General features: G+C 42.6%; 1 protein-coding gene across 1 annotated transcript in view; it reads right to left on the bottom strand.

Annotated features, from left to right (window-relative positions):
• LOC124804998 (cytochrome P450 4C1-like) overlaps positions 1 to 24,893 on the bottom strand; it is a 131,895-nt gene extending 107,002 nt beyond the window's left edge. Inside the window, exon 1 of the mRNA XM_047265395.1 lies at positions 24,684 to 24,893. Within this exon, the coding sequence (XP_047121351.1) occupies positions 24,684 to 24,849 (166 nt within the window). The 5' untranslated portion in view covers positions 24,850 to 24,893. The remainder of the gene's footprint in view (positions 1 to 24,683) is intronic.
• Positions 24,894 to 26,300: the final 1,407 nt, after the last annotated feature.

Below are 26,300 nucleotides of genomic sequence, written 5' to 3'. Positions count from 1 at the left end.
TTTTACATATTTTGTAAATACGTCAAAGAATCCAACAATGAATTCGACTCCTCCTTTTGATCGTGGGAGAGGGCCGCAGATATCACACGAAATTAACGCCCTTGGCTCTCGTGGAATAATTGAATGCAGAACATGCTTACTACCTCTATTATCCGGTTTTGCCTTTTGACAGAGTAAACAGTTTTGTATTGTTTGGTGCACTTTTCTCCGAATATTCGGAAAATAACAGTATGCTCCTATTTTATTGGCACATCTGATCACACCAAAATGTCCCCATGATAAGTGGGTAAACCAAATTAATTTTTCCTCATATTCCTTTGGGATACATACACACCACCGTGGATTGTTGTCCTTCCCACATCTGAAGAATGATACTCCATTTACTAATTTATAATGATCTAAACTAGCCCTTGAATTTTGTTGTTCCTTTAGCTGAATTACCTTCTTCCATCGAGGGTCTTTTCGTTGTAAATTTCCCATATCTCTACAAAGATGTACATAATAAGTTTTGTAGATATTGTCCTGCAACAGTAATACTGTAATATCCGAAATATTTACTGATTCTATCTCCGGCGTTAAACCTTCTGAGGATCTTGACAGTGCATCCGCAATAATATTTTCTTTGCCAGACACATGAATAATTTTAAATTGGTACTACTGTAGTGTCATTGACCAACGTGACAGTCTGGGATGTAATAATTTACATGTTTGCAAAAAGGTCAGTGATTGATGGTCACAATACACAATCGTTTTCGAACCTTATAAATAATAGTTAAACTTTTTGAATGCCCAGATAATTTCAAGTGCTTCAAGTTCTGTGGTCGTACAGGCTCTTTCACAGGGCGATAACACTCGACTAGCAAATGCTATCGGGCAGAATGTTGGTACCCCTTTTATTTTCCTTATTTGGAAGAGACAAGCACCTAATCCAACAACCGATGGATCCGTGGACAGACAGAACTCATAATTCATACCAGGGTGATATAATAAGGATGCGTTAACGAGTTGGCCTTTAATGTCTCGAAAAGCTAGTTCACATTCTTCAGTCCACTGCCATGGCACATCCTTCCGTAGAAGCCGGTTTAATGCCTGAGAATTCATGGCTTGATTCTTTATGAAACGACGGAAGAACGATGCCATACCTATAAATCCCTTCAGCTGTCTTTTATTCAGTGGTGATGGAAAATTTCGAATTGCACTTATCTTCTTCTCGGTAGGCAGGATACCTTTCACATCTATCATATGTCCTAAGAACTTAATCTGTGGTAAAAGCAAAATGAGACTTCTGTAAGTTTACTGTAATTCCGGTTTTCTTGAAAACAGCAAAAATCCTTTCCAAACTATGCAAATGCTCTTCCTATGTTTTCGTGGCTGTTAGTAAGTCGTCAACAAACACAGTTATACGACTACGCAATTCTGGTCCAAGAACATAATCCAACGCTGAAATAAATGTTCCTGCACTAATATTAAGTCCAAACGGGACAACTCTAAATTGGTAACTTCTCCCGGTATAGATAAATGCGGTATATTTCCTAGATTCTTCATCCATTTGGACCTTCCAGTACGAAATCAACACTAGTTCAGCACGAAACATCCTGGAAATTTTGAATTAATTCACCTATATTTTCCGGATGAGTTCTTACAGGTACTATTATTCTATTAATCTCTCTTGCATCCAGAACTAATCTTACGTTGCCTCCAGGTTTTGGAACGACTAAGAGCGGAGAACAATATGAACTAGTTGATGGCTCAATCAATTTCCATTCTAACATTCTATTTATCTCCCTTTGAACAGATTGTTTTAAACGCCAGGGAATCGGATAGTGCGCGTAACAGTAAGTTCTGATATGGCTTCACTTGTAGGTGACAAATATACCCTTAAATAATTCCTGGTTTCTCATAAAAAATCTCTTCATATGCCTCTAACAAATAATGAAGCTGCTGCCTTTGTTCTCCGGTAAGCTGATTTGACTCACTAGCTTTTATCATTGTTGTTTGGTTAAAGTCCTCCTGTTGTATTAAATCCTTTGAAAGCTCCTTCCAACGACCGTTTGTAGTGTCAATTAATTTAATTATAGCACCGCGACAATATTTCTCATGCACCGTCTCCTTTCTATTTACACTCCTGGAAATGGAAAAAAGAACACATTGACACCGGTGTGTCAGACCCACCATACTTGCTCCGGACACTGCGAGAGGGCTGTACAAGCAATGATCACACGCACGGCACAGCGGACACACCAGGAACCGCGGTGTTGGCCGTCGAATGGCGCTAGCTGCGCAGCATTTGTGCACCGCCGCCGTCAGTGTCAGCCAGTTTGCCGTGGCATACGGAGCTCCATCGCAGTCTTTAACACTGGTAGCATGCCGCGACAGCGTGGACGTGAACCGTATGTGCAGTTGACGGACTTTGAGCGAGGGCGTATAGTGGGCATGCGGGAGGCCGGGTGGACGTACCGCCGAATTGCTCAACACGTGGGGCGTGAGGTCTCCACAGTACATCGATGTTGTCGCCAATGGTCGGCGGAAGGTGCACGTGCCCGTCGACCTGGGACCGGACCGCAGCGACGCACGGATGCACGCCAAGACCGTAGGATCTTACGCAGTGCCGTAGGGGACCGCACCGCCACTTCCCAGCAAATTAGGGACACTGTTGCTCCTGGGGTATCGGCGAGGACCATTCGCAACCGTCTCCATGAAGCTGGGCTACGGTCCCGCACACCTTTAGGCCGTCTTCCGCTCACGCCCCAACATCGTGCAGCCCGCCTCCAGTGGTGTCGCGACAGGCGTGAATGGAGGGACGAATGGAGACGTGTCGTCTTCAGCGATGAGAGTCGCTTCTGCCTTGGTGCCAATGATGGTCGTATGCGTGTTTGGCGCCGTGCAGGTGAGCGTCACAATCAGGACTGCATACGACCGAGGCACACAGGGCCAACACCCGGCATCATGGTGTAGGGAGCGATCTCCTACATTGGCCGTACACCACTGGTGATCGTCGAGGGGACACTGAATAGTGCACGGTGCATCCAAACCGTCATCGAACCCATCGTTCTACCATTCCTAGACCGGCAAGGGAACTTGCTGTTCCAACAGGACAATGCACGTCCGCATGTATCCCGTGCCACCCAACGTGCTCTAGAAGGTGTAAGTCAACTACCCTGGCCAGCAAGATCTCCGGATCTGTCCCCCATTGAGCATGTTTGGGACTGGATGAAGCGTCGTCTCACGCGGTCTGCACGTCCAGCACGAACGCTGGTCCAACTGAGGCGCCAGGTGGAAATGGCATGGCAAGCCGTTCCACAGGACTACATCCAGCATCTCTACGATCGTCTCCATAGGAGAATAGCAGCCTGCATTGCTGCGAAAGGTGGATATACACTGTACTAGTGCCGACATTGTGCATGCTCTGTTGCCTGTGTCTATGTGCCTGTGGTTCTGTCAGTGTGATCATGTGATGTATCTGACCCCAGGAATGTGTCAATAAAGTTTCCCCTTCCTGGGACAATGCATTCACCGTGTTCTTATTTCAATTTCCAGGAGTGTAAATCCAGTGCTGTCTCTTCTCCATTTAATCTAAATCTAACTATTCCTTACAAAAAATCAATCTGACAGTCGTACTCCTGCATACTACCAATACCAAGAATACAGTCCACTAATAACTTCTCCACTACAAGGAACGTGCATTTTATTGCTACATTTCCCATTTTCATCTCTAATTATGTTTTATTTTGACATTGTGAGAGCGTGCTCCAACAGCTCCGATGATTTTTCAGTTTTGTATCGGCAAAATTGGTACCTTCTTCTTCCTAATAATTCTCCTAAAAAGAGGGCCTGAGATGACACTGGCGGAAGCGGCGGTGTCTAATATCACATTCGTTGGAACTTCCTCTATTTCAACAAATACTTCCGATAACGGAACACTCGATCTGTCATTATGACACGTTATTAAATCCTTTGTTAACTCTTCAGTCAACAGCTCACCATCATTATATCTTAACAATTGTAATTTTACTGTTTCGCCCCTAACAGATCCCCTGACCGCTCCTCCGGGGCACGATGCGGTCATGTTTAGTTTGACTGATTGTTGGTCCGATTGGTATTTGTCTCTTCAGCTACTTCAGTGATTTTCGGTTGTTGTGGTGAATTCGGTCTATATTGTCTTGCTTGATTCGTGTAATTATTGTTGTTGTTCTGCTGGTGTTGGTAGAACTGTCTTGTGTTGCCATACATTGGATTATATCGATTAAAATTCTTATTATTCCTAAAATAGCCCATCGCTGCACCATTACTAAAGTTTCCATCATGGTAATAATTATTGTTTGCATTTTGTCCATTTCAAAGTCTCCTCGGATAGTGTAGTTGGTTATTATTATTGTTACTGCTACCATTACTGCCATTCCCATTCGAGTTGCAGCACGGATTCGCTTCTATTGCTCTTCTTTGATATGACATTTCTCTTGACCTTTTATTGTCCTCCTCAATTATATCAATATGATCAAGCGTAGTCATAAATGAGTCTATATCCTTATCATTTATATGTAACAGCAGATTCCTTATACTGGTGGGTAGTCTGGACATGAATATCCTAAGTATATCTGGCAAAGGAATCGGTACATCCCTATACAAAGATTTATCTCTTTAGAGATCCTCTAGAAAATGAGAAAGGCTAAGGATATAATACTTCCTGCCTAAGTCTTTCTTGTATTCCAGCAAACTAACATTTTTCTAGAAAAGCCTGCTCAAATTCTTTATAACATTTACAAGAAGATGTTTGTTCGGATGCCCACAGTGCTCCTGATCATTGTATATATCCAGATACAAAACTAATCTTTTGCCATTCTGTCCAAGATCGTGGAAATAAACCTCTGAAACTTCGAATGAAGACTACAGGATGAACATTCTTTTTGTCAGGGTTAAAGATTTGAAATTGTCTCTGTTTAATCATCTTTTCCTCAACGGTACTACGATTCCAAAAATCATACTGTTCGTACCCTTTCCTGTGGCTATGCGTTATATGGAATCTATCTTATGACGTTCCAGTTCTGTCTACATCGGATCTTGACGTGGACAGAATGTCACGCACAGATTGAGAATGAGAGTTTTGTTTCCTACTTCTCGCTGTTTCTAAATCCTCCTGCGAGAGTTTTAGTGATCTTTCGATATTTTCTTTCCAACGCGAGAATTCTTCGCCAAGTTGTTCACGAACTTCCTATAACCCTTTGTTAAAAAAATTCTCTTCGGAACTCTCTGAAATTGACTGTAAAGCCTATCGTTTCCGAAGGAAAATTTTGCCGCTGTAATGTCATTTCTGAAAACTTTCCCGCAAGTACATTCATTCTATGTACCACTGTCGTCTGTTTTTACTTCACTTCGTCAAATTGCTTCTTTGGATTATCTTGGGATTCTATAATTTCTGGTATCATAGCTACGGAACACTGTATGTAATCTTGAGCTTGTATTACTTGAGGAAACAGTTCTAATTGTTTTTGTATTGTGTCAATTTTGACGAATACATATTCGGTTAGTTCCGTTTTTAATTTACTATTGTTTTCTTGGCATTGTTGGCGGACCTGCTCAATTTGAGCAATAAGATTCTGTTCGGTCCTTTCTGCCTGTTCTTTTATTTCCTGTGTCTGGGTATTTAATCTCTGATCTAATTCGGTAAAGGTTGCTCTTAAGTGATTTTATAATTCTGTTTGATTTTCGGCTAATTGATTTTTGGAGTTCATTTTGTATAACTGATAAGTCTCATTTTACCTCCGCTTGCCCTTCTGCAAAATCTCGCTGTACAACGGACAAGTCTCGTTTTACTTCAGACTGTATAATGGATAAGTCTCGTTTTACTTCCGCTTGGGCTTGTGCAAAATCTCGTTCAATTTCTACTTTAGCCTTCGCAAGGTTTGACACATTTTCAGCTAATAGAGATAACTGTTGCGTAATAACAACTAATGGGTCAACAACACTCTGATCAGCTGTTGTATGAATGTTTTCTGAACCAGCGGGATTATTTATATTGCTACCGCTAGCCACAACAATCTCAGAATTGCTATCCGTGGCCTCTGCTTCTGCGCAAACAGGTGAAGGCTGTTGCACGTCTCGTTGCTGATTCAATGATTTTTTAAATGCCGCTCTAGTCAATACCATTAAATAACTGTCAATATCAGGTTCTAGTCACTAAATACAGTTTCAAATTTAAAGTCGTAGACACACTTAACTTTCAAATTACTTCACAGATGGTATAAAGTTCAATGTCCAGAGACGAAAATCACACAATATACAGTTCTACAATCTAACTACTATCTGGAAAAAAGTTCTTTCTAAATTAGTTTCAAACTATTTTATCAACAACGTGTAAAAATTGGAATTATATGGCCTTGTTCTGCAATATAGGTCTTGTCCAATTGTTGAAATGGTTCCTCGGTATCAGCAATCTTTTACTATGGGCACCGAATCTCTCTTCACATTAGTTACCTCTCGTTCTCGTTGGTTTTCATGATATAAAAAATACATATATTATATAACAATCCAAGAGAGTCCAGTCACACTGGCGCCACTGTAATTTTTCCTCCTATTTATGTAATTATTTAGTTACGTAGTTCTCAATTCATTCGAGCAATCAATCATTCATAATAGGAAACACAGTCATAACTCAGTCACTCAAAATGATTCAGAAACTTTACTTGCTAGAATGAAATCAGGCGATGTTCTTCTTCTCTGCAGGCTCGTGCTTTGCGGCAGTCTGCTAATCTGTACAAATAAAATGCCTCATATTTTTGGGAGCGTTGTCTAATCAGTCGGGAAACGTCATATCAAGCGAATATTTGGCTTTGATGAAGTTTAACCTTCCGAAGAAGTAATGGAGCTCTTGGATTATTAAATGCAGATTCGTATCCAGTCTTTCGGAAGTTCCCTTCTGATTAACAACTACGCAATATATCGATGAATATCATTAATTCTCAAATGTCAAATAATGTAAATTGTTAGTTAGACACCTTCTGTATGAAGGAGCAATATATATATATATATATATATATATATATATATATATTACCCTTTTAACCGTACAATTTCGTATCAGTTATCTTTTGTCATAAATCTCAATATTCAGGTTACAGTTCTTGAAACAACGCTCAGGCTAATCGGCACGAAGACAATCTGGGAAGCTTGTTTTCTAACAACCATCAGAGAGAGTACTACAAAGAATAATTATACGCTCATGGCATAGCTATTGTATGAAACTACTTTGTGCATGGATTCTGCGAGTATGAAGATAGAAAATTAGTAAATGTCATTCAAGGGTAGAATTGTATCAGAATAATTCATCGAATATAAAGAAATATTACACTTGTACAGCGCTTTCTTGCTGCAGTCTTGCTTTGAAAATAGAAGGGTGGTCACCTATCGAAGTATCGGCGGTTGTCGACGACGTCACCCAGCTGCAGTGTCATAGTTATGGTCAGGGAAGTACCAAAACGGAAAGACAGGATTGGAAGCCCAAGGACGGAGTGTTGGCTTAAAAAGGGTATGATGCAGTGTTGCAGTCTTTCGCCGGTACTCTTCTATACATCAAGGAAGCAATGAAGGAAGTAAAAGAAAGGTTCAATAGTGGAATTAAAATTCAGTGTGAATGGATATCAGTGATTCGCTGATGACATTGCTGTCATGTTGAATGGAATAAATAGTATACTGAGCACAAGATGTGGACTGACAATAAAAGTAAGAGAAGCAGCGATAAATTTAACATCTAAATTGGTAGTTATCTACTACATCAAGCGAAGGAATTCTGCTAGCTTGGAAGCAAAATAACATAGGATGGCTAAAGCAGGGAGGGAAAAAAGCAGACTAGGCAGACAAAAGATCTTTAATAGTATCGATTATCAGCTTTATTCCAACGAAGAAATTTATGAGAATGGAAGTTTGGAGCAAAGCATTGTACAGTAGTGAATCATGGAAAAACAGGAAAAGGAAAGAACCGAAGCGTATGAGATATGGTACTACGTAAGGATTTGAAAATCAGTTGGACTGATAAGATAAAAAATGAGGGCATTCTTCGCGGAAGTGGCGAGAAAGGAACATATGGAGATCACCGACAACAAGAAGGGAGCTGTAGAAGGTAAAAACTGTAGGAGAAGACAGTGATTGGAATATATTGAACAAGTAATTGAGGAGGCAGGGCGCAAGCGGTACTCTGAGACGAAGAGGTCAGCGCAGGAGAGAAGTTGTGGCAGACCACATCAAACTAGTCGTCAGACTGACAAGTAAATTTTAAGAAGTGAGAGATCTGTGGGGAGATGATACGGCTGTAACTGGATAGAGTAGCGTGAAGAACTGCGTGTGATCAGTCTTCCGACCTATATTGACAACAGTCGACGAGTGCTGCATTTGCTATAGAATGAGGCTGCAACACCATTCACAAAGAATTTAAGGATTTACAAATTTATATTTGTGGAACATCCATAATTATTCTGCAACATGTTCATGTTACTGTTGTGAAATGCTTTTATTGACTGAAGTGTTGCACGACAGAAGCCTCTATACACTACCATGGTTTCGGTGTCTCAGCCCTACCATCAGGTGTACTTGAAATCTTGCATTAGTAGAAGTCATTGTTTTGGTTTTTTTTGGGGCTCAAAAGCAACGAGGGTCATACGCACCCGTATTAGAACCGTACCACTCGAAGAAAAAAAAATGCTTAAAAGCAACTACACTTTAAGCCCAATCGACGGAAGGAAAGACAGCCAAAAACAGGTACTTGGAGAGAGGTCACTGAAATACGTCGTAGAGAAACTGAGGTTTTGAGCTAAAGATTAAATGTCCTTCGCCATATTGCTACGGTCGACAGCCAGCACGTCGTTCGCTAAAATGGCCGATAACTCATGCGGTAAATATAAGTTGGAACGTAAGTGGTTATAAAGAAAAGGGCATTATATCAGGAAATGGGGAACCCTCAGAGGTTGAGGGCAATGAGCACAAAGTGATGCGGGAGCGCTACTTAACAAATGGCGATGCCCAATACGCAACCTAGCTAAATGATCTCCTCACGGCGAGATGGCCGAGAGGAGGTCGTCGAAGCCGCTGGTATAGGTTCAATTTCCCGGAGCGTGTTCCCATGAAGGAAGGACTAGTGGTGATGCCAAAGAGACATCATCTGCTTACAGACGGCAACACAGAGATCATCAGAGGGAATGGAAGAACTATCTGGCCGAGGTACCAGGACTGCCAGTTTGGTACCAGCATCAGCAGCCTCGTTTCCCGTCGATGACTTGACCGGGAACCCACGTAAACATCACAGTGGGTCTACCAAGAGTGAGCAAGTAACAGCCTTGCTGGACCCGTTGCACTAAGGGCTGGGTGGTGTACAGCACACAGATGATATGAAGGGCACAGAGAGGTGGAGCAGATGACGTAATCAAAAAGCCTGTGTCTCCGGATGTACTGCGTTGCCTGATACAGGGAGAAGAGTTCTGATGTAAGTACTGTCAGTGTTCCAGAAGCTGATATCAAAAAACGTCGGTGTCAATGACGATACGAAGGCACACCTGACACCACAGTCAGTCCGAGAGCCATTAGTGTACACAAAGGTACTCTTGCGAAGTTCCGTGCAAAGGTCGCGATATTCGTACTCATGGCGATAGAGCGAGGTTTATAGTAATGTCCTTAGGAAGTGAATGAAGACTGACATGAACACAGGCCGCCGCACGAAGCCAGGGTGGTGAAGGGTTCAGACCCAGCGACAAACTGGCAGGTAGCATGAAGATAAGTTGCTGGAACAAGAGCCCAAAGTGAACTCCAAGAGGTTACAGAAGCATGAGCCCCAGGAAGTTCGTAGTTTCAACGAAGGGAAGAGTAACAGGCGCAAGATGTAAAGATTTCGGATCAAAACAATTGCACCACCATAAATTCACACAAATGGTTTTGTCAGTGGAAAAGCGAAAGCCATTGTAATGCTCCATGAGTAAAGACGATCGAGGCATCGTTGAAGACGCCGCAGAAAGAGACAAGTCCGCGGAGAACTGCAATAGATGGCAAAATCGTGTCGTCAAGGAAAAGAGAGCTGGAGATGCTCGGCTGGAGACAGGCCATAATGGGGTTAATTGAGATAACAAAGAGGACGACGTTCAGGACAGAACCCTGAGGTACGACCTTTTCCAGGATAAAGGTGTCCGGCAAGGCAAGACCCACATGTATCTTGAAAACTCGGTCTTTTAAAGATTCCTAAAGTAAATGGGGCATGTGGCCACAGAAGCCCAACGTATAGAGAACTCGGAGGAAACCAGTCCACCAGCAGGTGTTGTAGGCTTTCTCCAGATCGAGGAACATAGCCATAGCCTGGTATTTCCACAGAAAACCATTCATAACATGGCTTGACAAGGTGACGAAATGGTCAACTGCAGAACAGCGCACTCGAAATCCAAACCATGCAGTGGTCAGTATATTGTGAGACTCGATCCACCACACCAGCTGGGCATGAATCATACGTTCCATCACCTTGTAAACACAGCTGGTGAGAGAAATGAGGTGATAACTAGCAGGAAAAAGTTTGTCCTTACCAGGCTTACGTATGGGTATAACAGTGGCTTCACACCAGCCCAAAGGCGATTGTACCTAAGAAGGAGAAAGTGCTTGCTCACAAGAGAGAGGTGAACATCGTCTGGCCCTGGGGCGGAGGATCGGGATGAAGTGAGAACATGGTCTAGTGCCCTCATAGGAAAGCCTGCATTGTAGCACTCATGATTCTGAGAAGAGAAGGGTGTCGCCCGAGCCGCCTCCGCTCTTCCCGATGGAGGAAGGCAGGGTGATAGTGGGAGGAGATCGAAATCTCGGTAAAATGGCGGCCCAAAGTGTTGGATATTGTAATAGGGTCCACTATGACATCATCTGCTCCTGTCAGGCCGGAAATTGGGGAATGGACCTTCGTCCCAGAGAGTCGTCGGAGCTTGGTCGACACAAGGGAGTAGAACTGTTAAACGCACTAGTAAATGAAATACAGTTACCTTTTTTGCTATCCCGTAGAATGCGACGACACCGTGCACGCAACTGTTTATAACGAATACAGTTTGCCATCATAGGATGACGGTTAAAAACGTGGACAGGACGTCTCTACGCGCGAATTGCGTCGCAGCACGCCTCAGTCCACCAAGGAACAGGGTAACGGCACGGTAAAGAGGAATTGCGAGGAATGGAACGTTCTGCGGTGGTAAGGATAACATTTGTAAGATATTCTGCCGGGTCATCACAACTGAGGAAATGTTGTTCGTCGGAGGTCGCCAGGGAGGAGTAAGGCCTCCAGTCGGCCTTAGAAAGCTGCCAGTTGGGTGTGCATGTAGATGGGACGGGAGTCAGCAAATGGATAGCACACATGAAATGGTCGCTCCAGTATAAAATCAGAGAGAATGGACCACACGAGACAATGGGCAAGCTGAGCAGTGTAGAAAGATAGATCCAAATGGGAACAGGTGTGCACAGAGTCTGAAAGGGACATGGGTGCTCGTGTTATGGTAGGTGAGGTTAAGTTGATTGAGAAGGTCAGCCAAGAGGCAGCTCTCTGACAGGCTCTGGGAGAACCCTAAAAGGGATGGTGTACATTAAAGTCACCGGGCAGCAGAAAGGAGTGAGGAAGTTCTACAATAAGCTAGTGGAAGACTACCCTGGTGACATCAAAGGACAGAGGGATGTAAACGGCACAAAGGGAAAAAGTCGTTGGAGGAGAGTTATGATGATGAAAGGGGAGGGGCAAAAAAGAAAGGGGTGTCACCTCGGCGGCTGCCGAGTGCCAAACTTCTAAGACTCACTGCAACAGCACACAGAAGATGGAGAAACCTGTTCCATGAGATCTCAGGGGCTTCGGCATTCTCCTTCTGTCGGTCTGCGGAGCCTAGGGCAGAAAGACGGTAGGCGGTGCACACTGGCGACACAGAGGTCGAGTCGACTGGGTGAGAGTATCACGTGGCGACACCGTCGAAGAGGAACTCCGAGTCGGTAAAGGAGAAGATCGTTTGCCTTTGTTTGACTTCTTGAAGCCTTTCCGGTTGGAACAGCAAGACTCAGACGATTTTTAGCTACAGGGATCTACATCTACATTGATACTCCGCAAGCCACCCAACGGTGTGTGGCGGAGGGCACTTTACGTACCACTGTCATTACCTCCCTTTCCTGTTCCAGTCGCGTATGGTTCGCGGGAAGAACGACTGTCTGAAAGCCTCCGTGCGCGCTCTAATCTCTCTAATTTTACATTCGTGATCTCCTCGGGAGGTATAAGTAGGGGGAAGCAATATATTCGATACCTCATCCAGAAACGCACCCTCTCGAAACCTGGCGAGCAAGCTACACCGCGATGCAGAGCGCCTCTCTTGCAGAGTCTGCCACTTGAGTTTATTAAACATCCCCGTAACGCTATCACGGTTACCAAATAACCCTGTGACGAAACGCGCCGCTGTTCTTTGGATCTTCTCTATCTCCTCCGTCAACCCGATCTGGTACGGATCCCACACTGATGAGCAATACTCAAGTATAGGTCGAACGAGTGTTTTGTAAGCCACCTCCTTTGTTGATGGACTACATTTTCTAAGGACTCTCCCAATGAATCTCAACCTGGTACCCGCCTTACCAACAATTAATTTTATGTGATCATTCCACTTCAAATCGTTCCGCACGCATACTCCCAGATATTTTACAGAAGTAACTGCTACCAGTGTTTGTTCCGCTATCATATAATCATACAATAAAGGATCCTTCTTTCTATGTATTCGCAATACATTACATTTGTCTATGTTAAGGGTCAGTTGCCACTCCCTGCACCAAGTGCCTATCCGCTGCAGATCTTCCTGCATTTCGCTACAATTTTCTAATGCTGCAACTTCTCTGTATACTACAGCATCATCCGCGAAAAGTCGCATGGAACTTCCGACACTATCTACTAGGTCATTTATATATATTGTGAAAAGCAATGGTCCCATAACACTCCCCTGTGGCACGCCAGAGGTTACTTTAACGTCTGTAGACGTCTCTCCATTGATAACAACATGCTGTGTTCTGTTTGCTAAAAACTCTTCAATCCAGCCACACAGCTGATCTGATATTCCGTAGGCTCTTACTTTGTTTATCAGGCGACAGTGCGGAACTGTATCGAACGCCTTCCGGAAGTCAAGAAAAATAGCATCTACCTGGGAGCCTGTATCTAATATTTTCTGGGTCTCATGAACAAATAAAGCGAGTTGGGTCTCACACGATCGCTGTTTCCGGAATCCATGTTGATTCCTACATAGTAGATTCTGGGTTTCCAGAAATGACATGATACTCGAGCAAAAAACATGTTCTAAAATTCTACAAGAGATCGACGTCAGATATATAGGTCTATAGTTTTGCGCATCTGCTCGACGACCCTTCTTGAAGACTGGGACTATCTGTGCTCTTTTCCAATCATTTGGAACCCTCCGTTCCTCTAGAGACTTGCGGTACACGGCTGTTAGAAGGGGGGCAAGTTCTTTCGCGTACTCTGTGTAGAATCGAATTGGTATCCCGTCAGGTCCAGTGGACTTTCCTCTATTGAGTGATTCCAGTTGCTTTTCTATTCCTTGGACACTTATTTCGATGTCAGCCATGGGAAGTCTTTGAGGGGGTATTCCTTCTATCCTTTCTGCCCTGCTGGTTGTGTAGCAAGTGACTTCACCCTGTGAGGCGAAAGGTTGGTGGACGAGATGGGGATGCTACGTTGACACTGGGGGATTTTATAACCACAGTGCTCAATTTGAGGTCGCAGGTCTGCGTGTGAGATGTTGCAAGAACAGCACTGTAAGTGCCACATGGTAGAACACAGGGTTTGTGACTAGCCAACAAGTTGCGAGCGACCGGGTAAGACACTTTTTCCTTCAGTCGAATCTCCTGGACAGCCTGCTCATCGAGATACACAGAATAGTCTCCAGAGGAGGCGGCATGGTCTCCATTGTAATTGATACAGCGGAGAGGAGAAGGCGAACAATTGACCTTGTGAGCATTCCAACCACAGGTTACACATTTGGCCAGATGCCAATAGGATGTTCGAGTGTGGTTGAAACGATGACACTAGTAGCAGCACATTGGGTTCGGAATTGTCGGTTGGACTATGATAACTTCATAATCTGCTTTGATCTTTGACAGAAGCATCACTCTATCAAAATTGAGAAAAGGAGTGCATGTGGGCACTAAGGATGCATCTACCTTTTTCATCACCCGGTGACTGCAACGATACCTTGAATCTCTGCCTCAGTATGACCATAGAGCAGCCTAGAGTAAACCAATCTTCACACGCAATAATGTGTACAATCCAAAGTCAATTATTTTCGAGGGGGACATCTGCTGGTGCTAAAATTAGCCCACCACCCCGGCCCCATGGGAGTGGGGCGGGAGGGAATTTTAAAATTTCAAACGGGAATCCCCACTTATATTGTAGAATCACTACTACGGGAAGAATTCAGTGTTCCGTAGGCCTCGACACAAGCAGGATAGCCATGGAGGAGCTCAGCAGCAAGCAGTTGTTGAGCTTGAGGATCAGAAGTAGTCTAAAAAAGCTAAGTGCCACTGCGTAAACGAGAGCAGGATTTCACAGGGCCGGCAATTGCATCAACACCTTTCTGAATAATCCCTAACGGATTTACTGTAGCAAAGGACAGACCGTCTTCAGTACGTGAAATCACGAGGAACCGTGGTGCAGCTGGGAGGATCATTGAATCATGAGCTGTTTACATTTGGTTGACGTTGACTGCGAAGATGATGATTGGCTCAATGTGGGAAAATCCACCATGAATGAGATTTTCACTCTGCAGCGGGGTGTTCGCTGATATGAAACTTCCTGGCGGATTAAAATTCTGTGCCGGACCGAGACTCGAACTCGCGACCTTTGCCTCCGCGAGCAAGTGCTCTACCAACTGAGCTATCTAAGCACGACGAGGTACTGGCGGAAGTAAAGCTGTGAGGACGAGGCGTAAGTCGTGCTTGTGTAGCTCAGTTGGTAAAGCACTAGCCCGAGAAACGCAAAGGTCCCGAGTTCGAGTCTCTGTCCGGCACACAGTTTTAATCTGCCAGGAAGTTTCAAATCCACCATGATTGTTAGCGTCTCTGATGGTGCACTCCTTCCAACTGGGGACCTCCGTCTCAGAGCTTGGAGCACCTGCCTGAGGTGATTGTTCAAACTTCAGGTCACACCTCCCGAACACGTGAGAGGGACCAAAGGGCTATTTGGGAAGGTAGCAAATCAGCTCAGGCAGTCAATCCTCCCTGGGCCTGGCTTGTACCAGAGGGTACGTGCGAATCCTACCTGTGGACTCACGGCTGGGAATTACGTGTTACCCGGTCACCTGTTACGCGTCAGATGCGTGGGCCGGCCTTCAGGAGCGCATAGGGAAGAAGAAGAAAAAGAGAAGCGGAGAAAGGATAAGAGAAGGTGAACAAAGAAAGAAAAAATGGATTGAAAAACAGTGGAGAGACTACTCTGATGTCAGCTACTGAAAATGTAGAAAACATTCCCAAAAACATCTCAGGCATGTTCATCAAGAGAGGAAAAAAAGAATAGCGAGAGGATAGACATAGAGCAGGAAAGGGAAAAAGATGCTGCAAAGGCTGGGGCGCTGTGATAGCAAAGCACGAACGCACCAAAGAGCAGCGAGCGCCCTTAGGAACTAGAACGTCATGTCTATGACCAAACAAGTAGTAGGCAAACATCCTCTGTAGGCTGGCCGTCATTATAGCATACAAAATTGGGACAGCAAATAACTCAACTGTGTAACCGCCGTTTAGGATGCTATTATGGCGTTCTGTATACGGTAGACGTTTGCCTAATACTTGTCTGGGCAAGAACATGACGTCCTACTACTGCTACATTTCGGATACACCTGATGATGTGACTAGGACCCAGAAACCGTGGTAGTATATAGCGACTTCTGTCGTGTAAGACTTCGGTCAATGAAAGCACTATACAACTGTGGCGGATCTGTTTACCGTATTAAAGACTTAGTTGATGATGAAAGAGCAGAAAGTTGCAACAATCACAGGCGAGAGTCATTGTTCTGTATATCAGTCAGCACTTTGTGCTATATTTGCAGGCGAGGAGCTAGCGAAGAAAATGGTGGTACGAAAAATAAATTTTCTGAAGCTGCACACATTATTTCATTGTCACTTACAACAGTTTTCAGTGGAATTGAACGAAGTGCATGAAGATCTTATGCATCGCTGCAAAGTACGCTGGTTAAGTCTAAGGGTACGCCTGGAACGATTTTTCGCTTTAAAGCCCCCTGTTGTTAAATTTATTAAATAAAAAAACCGGTACTGAATATTAGAATTTTCGTAATCAATTGCAGTCCTCGCACTTTATGTTGATTTGACTTCACACTGCCTACAGTAAGACATAGCAGGGTGCAAGATGAGAAAAAAACTGCCTGGTTTGATGATGATGCATTTAAAGAGAAACTCGCATTGTGAGTTCTGAAGAATTCATTGTGGCCTTGGAAGAATTACAAGGATAGTTTTCTAAACGTTTTGAGGATACTGCCAATCTTACATCTGTTTTCGAGATTGTTTGCTATTCCAGTTGAAAGCACCCCTGTGCATGTTTAGATGGGACTGATTCATGTGTGATGTACTGCCAGTTTAAAAGACAAATCTTTTACATTAAAAGCCGGTCGAAGTGGCCGAGCGGTTCTAGGCGCTTCAGTCTGTAACCATGCCACCGCTACGGTCGCAGGTTCAAATCCTGCCTCGGGCATGGATGTGTGTGATGTCCTTAGGTTAGTTAGGTTTAAGTAGTTCTGAGTTCTAAGGGACTGATAACCTCAGATGTTAAGTCCCATAGTGCTTAGAGCCATTTGAACCATTTTTTTACATTAAAACTTTACAGGAAGTCAATGTCTTTTGCTTTGACAAGAGTTGCCATTACTCCATAAGGAGTTTACAACGCGATAAAATATTTTGATCAACATATTTCTACAAAAGACTTTTTTCTGTTATGAAATTAAATAAACCATAAGTATGTTCAAATGGCTCTGAGCACTATGGGACTTAACAGCTGTGGTCATCAGTCCCCTAGAACTTAGAACTACTTAAACCTAACTAACCTAAAGACATCACACACATCCATGCCCGAGGCAGGATTCGAACCTGCGACCGTAGCAGTAGCGCGGTTCCGGACTGCGCGCCTAGAACCGCGAGACCACCGCGGCTGGCCATAAGTATGTTGCAACCTATTGTGGAAATCTGTGAAATTGTTCTGCGTCTGTCTGTATACCAACAGTTTATACTAGATACAAATTGCATTGTGCCTTCAGTGTGCTATAAATAAAGGGCAGTTGCATTGACATGTAAATGCGGCGTTTTCGCAGTTTCCCCCTTTTCCGCCTCGTCACACACACACAGCGTGGCGTAGTGGTGGGGGAACTCCGCAGACAAGCGACAGCTGTGAATGTGTGCAACAAGACTGCTTATTTGCCAATTTATTGGACCTTCACAGTATACAGGATAAAGCTATCATGTCAGCAGGCCGCATCATCCCTTATAGTAGCACCCTGTTACTGAAATTTAAAATTTTTATACCTTTTGTAGCATATATGAGCTGACCATGTTACACAGCTCAGTTAAACGCGACCGGCCGGTGTGGCCGAGCGGTTCTGGGCACTTCAGTCTGGAACCTCGTGACCACTACGGTCGCAGGTTCGAATCCTGCCTCGAGCATGGATATGTGTGATGTCCTTAGGTTAGGTAGGTTTAAGTAGTTCTAAGTTCTAGGGAACTGATGACCGCAGATGTTAAGTCTCATAGTGCTCAGAGCCATTTGATTCAGTTAAACGCGAGACTCCATCCTCTGCTCGAAACTGGTTCCTCACAAAATGAATATGTTTTAGATATTCACGAAAGAATCGCAACCAGTTTATTTCTGTTTTATGTACATGTACAGCTATAATCCATAAGCTGCCTTATCGTGTGTGGCGGAGGGTAATTCTAGTACCACTATCGTTCTCACTATTTCTGTTCCATTAAAGAATGGCGCACCGGGAAATTGTCGTCAAGTCTTCGATTGAGCTGTAATTCCTCTGATTTCCTCTTTGGTATCTCTTCGCTTGACAAAGTGTTACTGTATCATTAAATTTAGGTTGCTCCAGGCAGTTACTACTACATATTTTACGTTGCTACAAATTCCATTGACTCATCGCCAGTAGCGTGATGGAACGGTATTAAATATCGTCGCTTATTTACTCACAGTACGTTAGATTTATTTACGTTCAGAATCACCTGCACCAGTCATAGATGCTCCATAGGCCTTTCTGCATTTCGTTACCGTCGGCTTGCGACAGTACCTAACAGCATTATACATTAAACCCGGATTCCCAGTGGTCAACGTCTTATGTAGCATCTTTAAATGTACTTCTGGAATTTGTGCAAGTGATATACACTATACAGAGTTCCGACTAACGTGGCTCTTTTCCACATTTTTTTCCGACACAAACGCTATGATGATCAAATTCGTTTTCACATTAAATATATTTATGGAAGTAGAGATGCGCACTCTCCTATGACACAGTACCAAACTATCCATTAACAATCACACCGCACTTTTATTTGGAGTCTGACGTATGTACATTCTCAAGTTGGTATCGAACTAGATAGTTACTAAAAACATTAGGTTGTACTGTGACAGTCAATAAAACACGGATATGTGTTTAGTTGACACACAGACACTCACGCAAAATAAATAGATGATAACTTTAAAGTGCTGTCTGATCGATGTTTATGTGCGGACTCAGTTATCATCTTTAACATTTTCCAGTCTAGCCGCGGTTCCTCGAGATCTCGCGTAGATCAATTGCTAATACTGACAGAGATGTTTCCCATTTAATAGTTCGCCTGGGACTATTGTGGAGGGTTACGTCTGACTAATTACAGACTGGCGTATAAACATACTGCGATCTCGAAAACTACATAATCATTTTAAAAAATGACTAAGCTAGATTTCTCTGCTATAATTATTAAGAGTAACTCGGTTTGTGAAATGTGTGTTGGTTTAGGAAATTAGAAAAGTTTGTGAAACCAATTTATGCATCCGTATTTGAAATACCCTACTTAGAATTACAAGTGCCGCATTAAAAATTACGGTGAATTACACAAAAATCTTAAATTATGGCTTAATTAATTAGTGAAATATCTCAGCTTGTGTATAAAATTCAGGTCAACAGAAGTATAATGGCTAAGGCCAGGATGTAACAAGCACTGCCGGCCGCGGTGGTCTCGCGGTTCTAGGCGCTCAGTCCGGAACCGCGCGGCTGCTACGGTCGCAGGTTTGAATCCTGCCTCGGGCATGGATGTGTGTGATGTCCTTAGGTTAGTTAGGTTTAAGTAGTTCTAAGTTCTAGGGGACTGATGACCACATATGTTAAGTCCCATAGTGCTCAGAGCCATTTGAACCATTTTAACAAGCACTGCAGCAAAATGTGCAACGGAAAATGTTAATTATCTTGTAGGTTAATTAGTTTCACAGAAATTGAAGTACGTCACTGAAAAGTCGAAATGGCAGTCTCTCTAATGAGTGGTGTCACTGTGTCCATAAATACAGTGCAGTAAAACGTTAAGTGAATTTTGTCTTTTCATTTACAAGGTTTCCAGTAGAACTAGATGCGTCATTGGAATCAGCACAGTGAAAATAATACCTTGCATAATGAACCCTCGTAGGAAAAAGCTTAGGTTATGTTTTGAAGTATTTGAGCACCTACCACACGTGTATTGGTTAGAAAATGTACGTAAATTGAAAACCGGTGAAAGAAAAAAAATTAATTATTAGGAGGGGTCCAGTAAGAGCAGATAGGAGATTCCATCTTGCTCTGTTTCATGCTGACCTTACTGTATACAGCAGAACTGTCTGCGAACAGCTTCATGCAACTCCGAACTACATCATTTATATATGTTATGAACATCAATGTTCGCATAAAAGTTCCCTGCGGTACTCCCGACATTACTTTTACCCTGGTCGGTATAGCCACGTTAGCAACATAGTATTGTGTTCTGTCTACTAGGAAGTACTGAATTCAGTCACAAGTCTGGTACTATACTCGGTAAGCTCATGTTTTGTGCACTAAAGGACAGTACAGAGCTATCTTTTTTTTTTCCTTTCTGGTTTTAGTTACAAATGTGACTTCTTTTGCGAAGATTCTTCAGTTCCGATAGTATTCTCACTTGGCTCGTTTCCAATGGATCGACGTGGCGCACTAAGAAACTGTAGTCTGTAAGTGTAAACCTTCAATCCGTTGTTCAGTCAGCCTGATCTAGTCCCTGGTTGGTGCCTTCAAACCATCGAGGCTAAATGCCTGAGGCTTACTTCACAGAGGCCACTGGGGATCCCGTTTCCCATCCTTTGTCGAGTGTGAGTTACTGGTCCGCCTCGAATAAGTCTTGATACCAACGGGACATCAAACGGTGACATTCGTTCCCTTACTGACACGTAACTTCTCATATTGTACTCTTCTGCAGTTTCCTCACAATAACCAGCATCTTAGGGTGTTTTTTATTGGCTAAATTACATCACTGCTATATTTTTAACTCTTCTCACAAGCGTAAGCTACAGCTATGCGCAGTACGCTCCTTTTCTGAGTAACCGGTGAGGTACTGAAGATAGTGGAACTTAATATAATCAGTTATTATTGCATATGAGATGCGTAATCCAATTAATTACCGAAAGTAAGTTCGATATCAGAAAGTTGTAAAGTACTCTCAGTTCTAGAAGAACTTCGATTGTCCGTATATCTTGTGATAAGGGTTCCACTGTGGACAACTCATTTCCAAGGATTGAACATTTCCGAAGGCTGAAATGACACAACATGTGTAGAAACAGGACATACCTCAGTCATACACAGCAGAAGTACGATTCATTAGTACTTCTATGTTTCGGGAAACTATTTTCAAAGATACCACAAAAAAATTTGCATATTTCGAGTCTTTGCAATTTCTTCTACATGTATCAAACTTTTTCTCGGTAAAATGGATCCATTTGCAGCAATACTTCAATTTAATTATAAAGTTGTGTATTATTAACGGCACAGTGCTTTGTTTTGTTGGAAGTGCCATGCATTTCTACACTCATACCTGAGAATCAGTATACACAGCACATTACACGGAACCGGTTGCTGAATGTGGCATAAGAAGACAACACAGCTGGTTTTTTTCACTTACACGGTGGGCTTACAAAGTGTCTAAAATCTCAGATCCCATCGCATCTTAAAACTTGTGCTTGACAGTAGGATACAGCCTACATTAATAGAGGTATGAACCATTGTTGTCCATGAGCCAACTGCACATCACAATTTTGTACATAGTACTGCATCTACCAACACCCAGTTTTAGTTTAGTATTATGCCCCTAGTCACGAAACATTCACTACCGCGTGAAAAGTTACGTTAAAGGAGGACGATTCGCTTAACTGAGTACTTCATTGTCAAGAGGTTAGTTCTGGAAAGTTTAACTGGTCAAAATCTGTGTGGTTGCTGCTTTAACATTGACTTTGTCACTAATAACGCCTTTTAGTATTACTGGTCGTGTAACTCATCATCAGTAAGAAATACACTGTTTTTAGGGAAACAAATAGCAAAACTAAGTGTTTGTCTTTGTACATCAAACATTGATTCAGCAAAACGTCAGATTTTCATTGCACTTCCTCCAAAAAGACATTTTCCCAATGTGAACGTAACAGGCAGAATTCAAATGTTCGTCTTGAATATGCTGGCTTTTCTTGTGTGTATGCATGTGTGTGTGTGTGTGTGTGTGTGTGTGTCTGACACGTCATGGCTATGCAGCTCTCATAACTTACTAGGAGGTATGTAATCTTTCCTTTAATACCTACATATTCCATGGGTAGCAGAAATGGGCATGAAATTGTGTATTTGTTTGCATTTGTGTATATGAAAAACCATAAAACTACAGTCAACATTATGGGTGTGGACGCAGTTCATTCTGGCATTTTTGAGTGTCTCACGACACTTCGCGTTAATTGTAGTGCTTAGAATATAATACAAAAAAAATATTTTTTCCCAAATCTCCGGTGTACTGCTCCACTACACTTCTTTTAAATTTTTTGCTTTCTGAGTGCTAATCTTGAGGAGATATGGCACTACGATGATTTTCTTGAAACAATGTACGGTACAAGAGGAATATTCGATACTAGTCGCCGGCATTGACCAGTGACGTAAATGGCTGCATTGACGTCACTTAGTGGTGGTTCACAATTTGATTGTTAATCGGCGAAGCCAACGAATGTTAAGAGAAAAATATCTGTTCGTGGTGCCAGACTGATCTGTGGCTCAGACCGTCTCAAAACACAGCCACTCATATCACGTTTCGGATGGACATAGGCTACTTATTCTTAAATATATTTTAAATAAATATACGTGTAATACGTAAAGATGAAGCGTTGTTAGCAAAAATCTCGAGATGTTATTTACGGCGTTTGTCGAATGTTTCCTATGTCACTGGCCAAAGCCGACGACTAGTGTAGAATATTCCTCTGTATCCCAATGTCGGCAACACTGGATATATGTTAATACAGCGCACATATTGAACGATGTCTCTTGTATAATGCGAGCATGCCTCTTGCATATACTCCCTATGACAGTTGCCAAAAGATGAGAAATCTCATTTATTTCGAGACAAGTGTAAATGACCTGTAGCAGAGACATAATTTCTGAAGTTAGAGATTACATAAACAGTGTCTGCCATTCCTAGATTTATCCTGGAACTGTCAAGAACATGAGTGAAGGACACCATGGACATTTTGCACGCAATATCACACTTTCTCATCGATTGTACTTTAACGTCATAAAAATCCGAGGTCTTCAGGTAATCCTTCAAACTGATCACATACTTCGACACACTGGACATTGGTAACGGAAGTATTTCCTTCTTTAATCACGTTTTACTAATATAAGACTTGCAGTACAGCTGTAGACAAATCTATACTACTGTGTAAAGATAAGTTGCAGCTTAAAGTTGTGTGAGGGGTCCACATGTACGTGGAGCCCGATTTTGTAATATAATTCATGAAAAATGGCCTGAAACGATTGTCATATGTAGAAAAGATTGTATCTTTGACACCACTGAGTGGCAGAATTGACTGTAAGTAGGAGCTCTCGAGCGCAGTTGCAGTTGCCATTGCACTCTGTTATAAGTAGGATGTAAGACTTAAAGCTAGTGGCTACCTGTGAGAATTCACTTGATGGTCTATGGACGCAAGAAAATAATAATTTGTGAGGCTATAAGATTATCCAGTATTGAACTGATACTGATCGTTAACAAGTATTGACAATAGTCCGGCAACTATAGAAGAGTAATGAATTTGTGCTTTAACTCAAAGGGAAAGCAACTGGAAGAAATATGTATATTTAGGAGTGTGCAGCAATGCGATATGTGGATTTGGATGACTTTTACAATGCTGACCCTTGAATGTAGGAACCAAGTATTTTCCATCAGATTCAATGTGCAGGTTGATTCAGTATATCCGATTTGTAATATTTTGTGTGTTTTCTAATCCTGATTCAGACAAGTTAAATTTTGGAATCTGTTTTCTCCAACGATGTCAGACTTTTTCTCATGTAACAATCCAAGTGTTTTAAATTACGACAGTAAGTGAGAATTGTAGAATAGTTGGGTAGTTCACTGATTTTGAAGTTAATTTAAAATGTTCCATATCAGATTCTGTGAAACTGAAACTTTATTTTGAATACAATTTTCAAACCGAAGTATCCGGTCTTAACATATCCCGTTATCTGTACCTCACCCTTTTCCATGTCGTGTTTATTTAAATCCAAGGAATATTTCTCTAAAAGAAATCATTTTTCAGTCACAATCAGAAAAATATAAACGTTGGACTAGCAAAGGCTACATATTTTTAAATATATATTGTAGAAAATACGTATGTAATACATAAATGGGAAACGTTATTAGTAAAAATCTCGAAAAGTTCTTGACCAACTTATTTCCCATTAGTACATGATACTCTAATAAACTCTTGGATGGACATAGGCTAGTTACTTTTAAATGCGTTTTAAATAAATATACGTGTAATATGTAAACAGGAAACTTTGCTAGCAAAAATCTGAAGAGCTTCTTAAACAATTTATTTCAAACGTTTACGCCGTGCTCTAACAAACGGTCTGACAAAGACATTGGCTGTATTTTTTTAAAATATACTGCTATGGAATCTCAGTCACCCGAAAATTAGCAGTGCTACCCTTTCGCGGATTAAAACTATGAGAAATATTTCTATTGAAACTATCCTCACAGATCTAGCAGCTGGACAGGTCTCTCCTGTACCCCTTACATTAACGATCCCAACTAATTTACCAATTCATTTTAAGTGTCTTCATTCCCCAGTCGTGGTTTCGTTTGCAATACTACTAAACAAGGCTCATGGTGTATGTGTGTGTGTGTGTGTGTGAGAGAGAGAGAGAGAGAGAGAGAGAGAGAGAGAGAGAGAGAAGGGAGGAGGTGGTGGAGAGAGAGGGGAAGGGGAAGAAAAATGGACAGGGAGAGTGTGATGAGGATAAGGAGATCCGGACGTATATAAAATTCCCATACATATTTAGCAATTGCGAAGCAACGCTGGGTTCGCTACTATGGTATTTGAATGCGTGCAGCAGTTCCGCCTTGATGTAAAATTCCTCGGTGACGCTGTAGCTTACCTTCGCGAGGCATGTAGAGCAAGACGTAGGTGTTGCCCAGGAAGGGCAGGGCTAGGTCGCCCGGGATACGCTCCACGTCCCTCCAGACGCGCCACCTGCGGGAGAGTAGCATCGCCGAGACGGCGAACACCACCACCGCCGCCAACAGGCCCGTCACTGTCAGCATTCTACAGTACTCTGCGCAGCTGCTGTGGCCGAGCCGTGCCTCCAGCTCGTACTGTCAACGACTCCAGGACTGCCCGATGTTTCCTGAACGCCGCAATTCCGTGCCTTGGCTGCCATAATCATTTTCTGTCACGCAATCGTACGAACATCCTTATTTTCTCACAAGGTCAACGTACCAAACACGCACGCACTGAATAACACACACGCGCGCTCCCACACACTCACACTCACACACACACACACACACACACACACACACACACACACATATACACATTAATTTCAGACTGTGTTACCTCGCACAGTATTTAACCTAGATTGTATTGTATTGCATTGTATTGAACTGGGGATCTAGAAACGACTGAGAGGCTTCGTCGCCGCCGTAGCCCTCAGTGGTGCACAACCCCACAACAGGCTACTGCAGTCCACTCACCACACCGCGGCCCCACATCGAAGCGATTTAGGGAAATCGTGGAAAACCAAAATGAGATTGGGCGGACGCGGGTTCGAACCGTCGTCCTACCGAATGCGAGTCCAGCGTGTTAAACACCGTGCCATCTCGCTGGGTGTAAAACACGTTGTCAGGCTGTTTCACCTATCATCCACTTTTGTGCCTAAAATTGTAAAATTTTTCAATCGCTCACTCTTTCCACAGGAATGATGATTTATTAGTCGAGGATGTAAGTTAACTTCACAAAATTTATAAATTAGAGATACAGCAAGTTAAAGCATATAATAATAATTACTTACGAAATATTTTAAATCGAAATTTTATGGAAATCTAATGAAAATTATTTTAAAATCCTTGCTGTGTGCAGACCGCCACGATAGCTGGAACACCCAGTAGTAGCAAGGACCAACTTGAGTATCACTGGTGTAAAGTAGGACATTTGGTACTCTTACTTTGTATGGATGTATCATTGCCGACCCTGTAACTGTAATTAACTCGTGCGTAAACTGTTAATTATGACTTCCTTTGAATAAAATATGGAGCAGTACAATTAACGTTGGTCTGGTAACCATGTAATATTTTCCTCTCTTTAGTGTTCTAGGATTAATCAATCACTCCTAATACACCTGAGAGATCACACACAATCCGTAACACTGAAAAATTTGGTGCCCCTGACAAAGCGGCGAAGGCTATGGAAAAGAAAAAAAAACGAGTTGAAAACGGTGAGTATTGTTTCCCCCAAAGCCTGCAAATGCAAAGCCTTAATTCTATAGTATATAGAGAACTACGACATTGTCTTCAGAAAAAATGAACACTTTAAAACACGACGAGACAATAACACACACACTCACATACAAACACACACATTCACGCATGTGCGCGCACGCGCACGAACACAGGCGTGCACAATTAGAGAAAACATAGCAAAATTATTTTCATTAATATTAACTTAAAACATGTGTATCGTCATTGAAAATGTTGGCGATTCTGTTTACGCTTAT

Source organism: Schistocerca piceifrons, chromosome 7, assembly GCF_021461385.2.
Source record: "Schistocerca piceifrons isolate TAMUIC-IGC-003096 chromosome 7, iqSchPice1.1, whole genome shotgun sequence".
NCBI classification, from domain to species: Eukaryota; Metazoa; Arthropoda; class Insecta; order Orthoptera; family Acrididae; genus Schistocerca; species Schistocerca piceifrons.
This window is presented reverse-complemented; position numbering and strand designations above follow the sequence as displayed.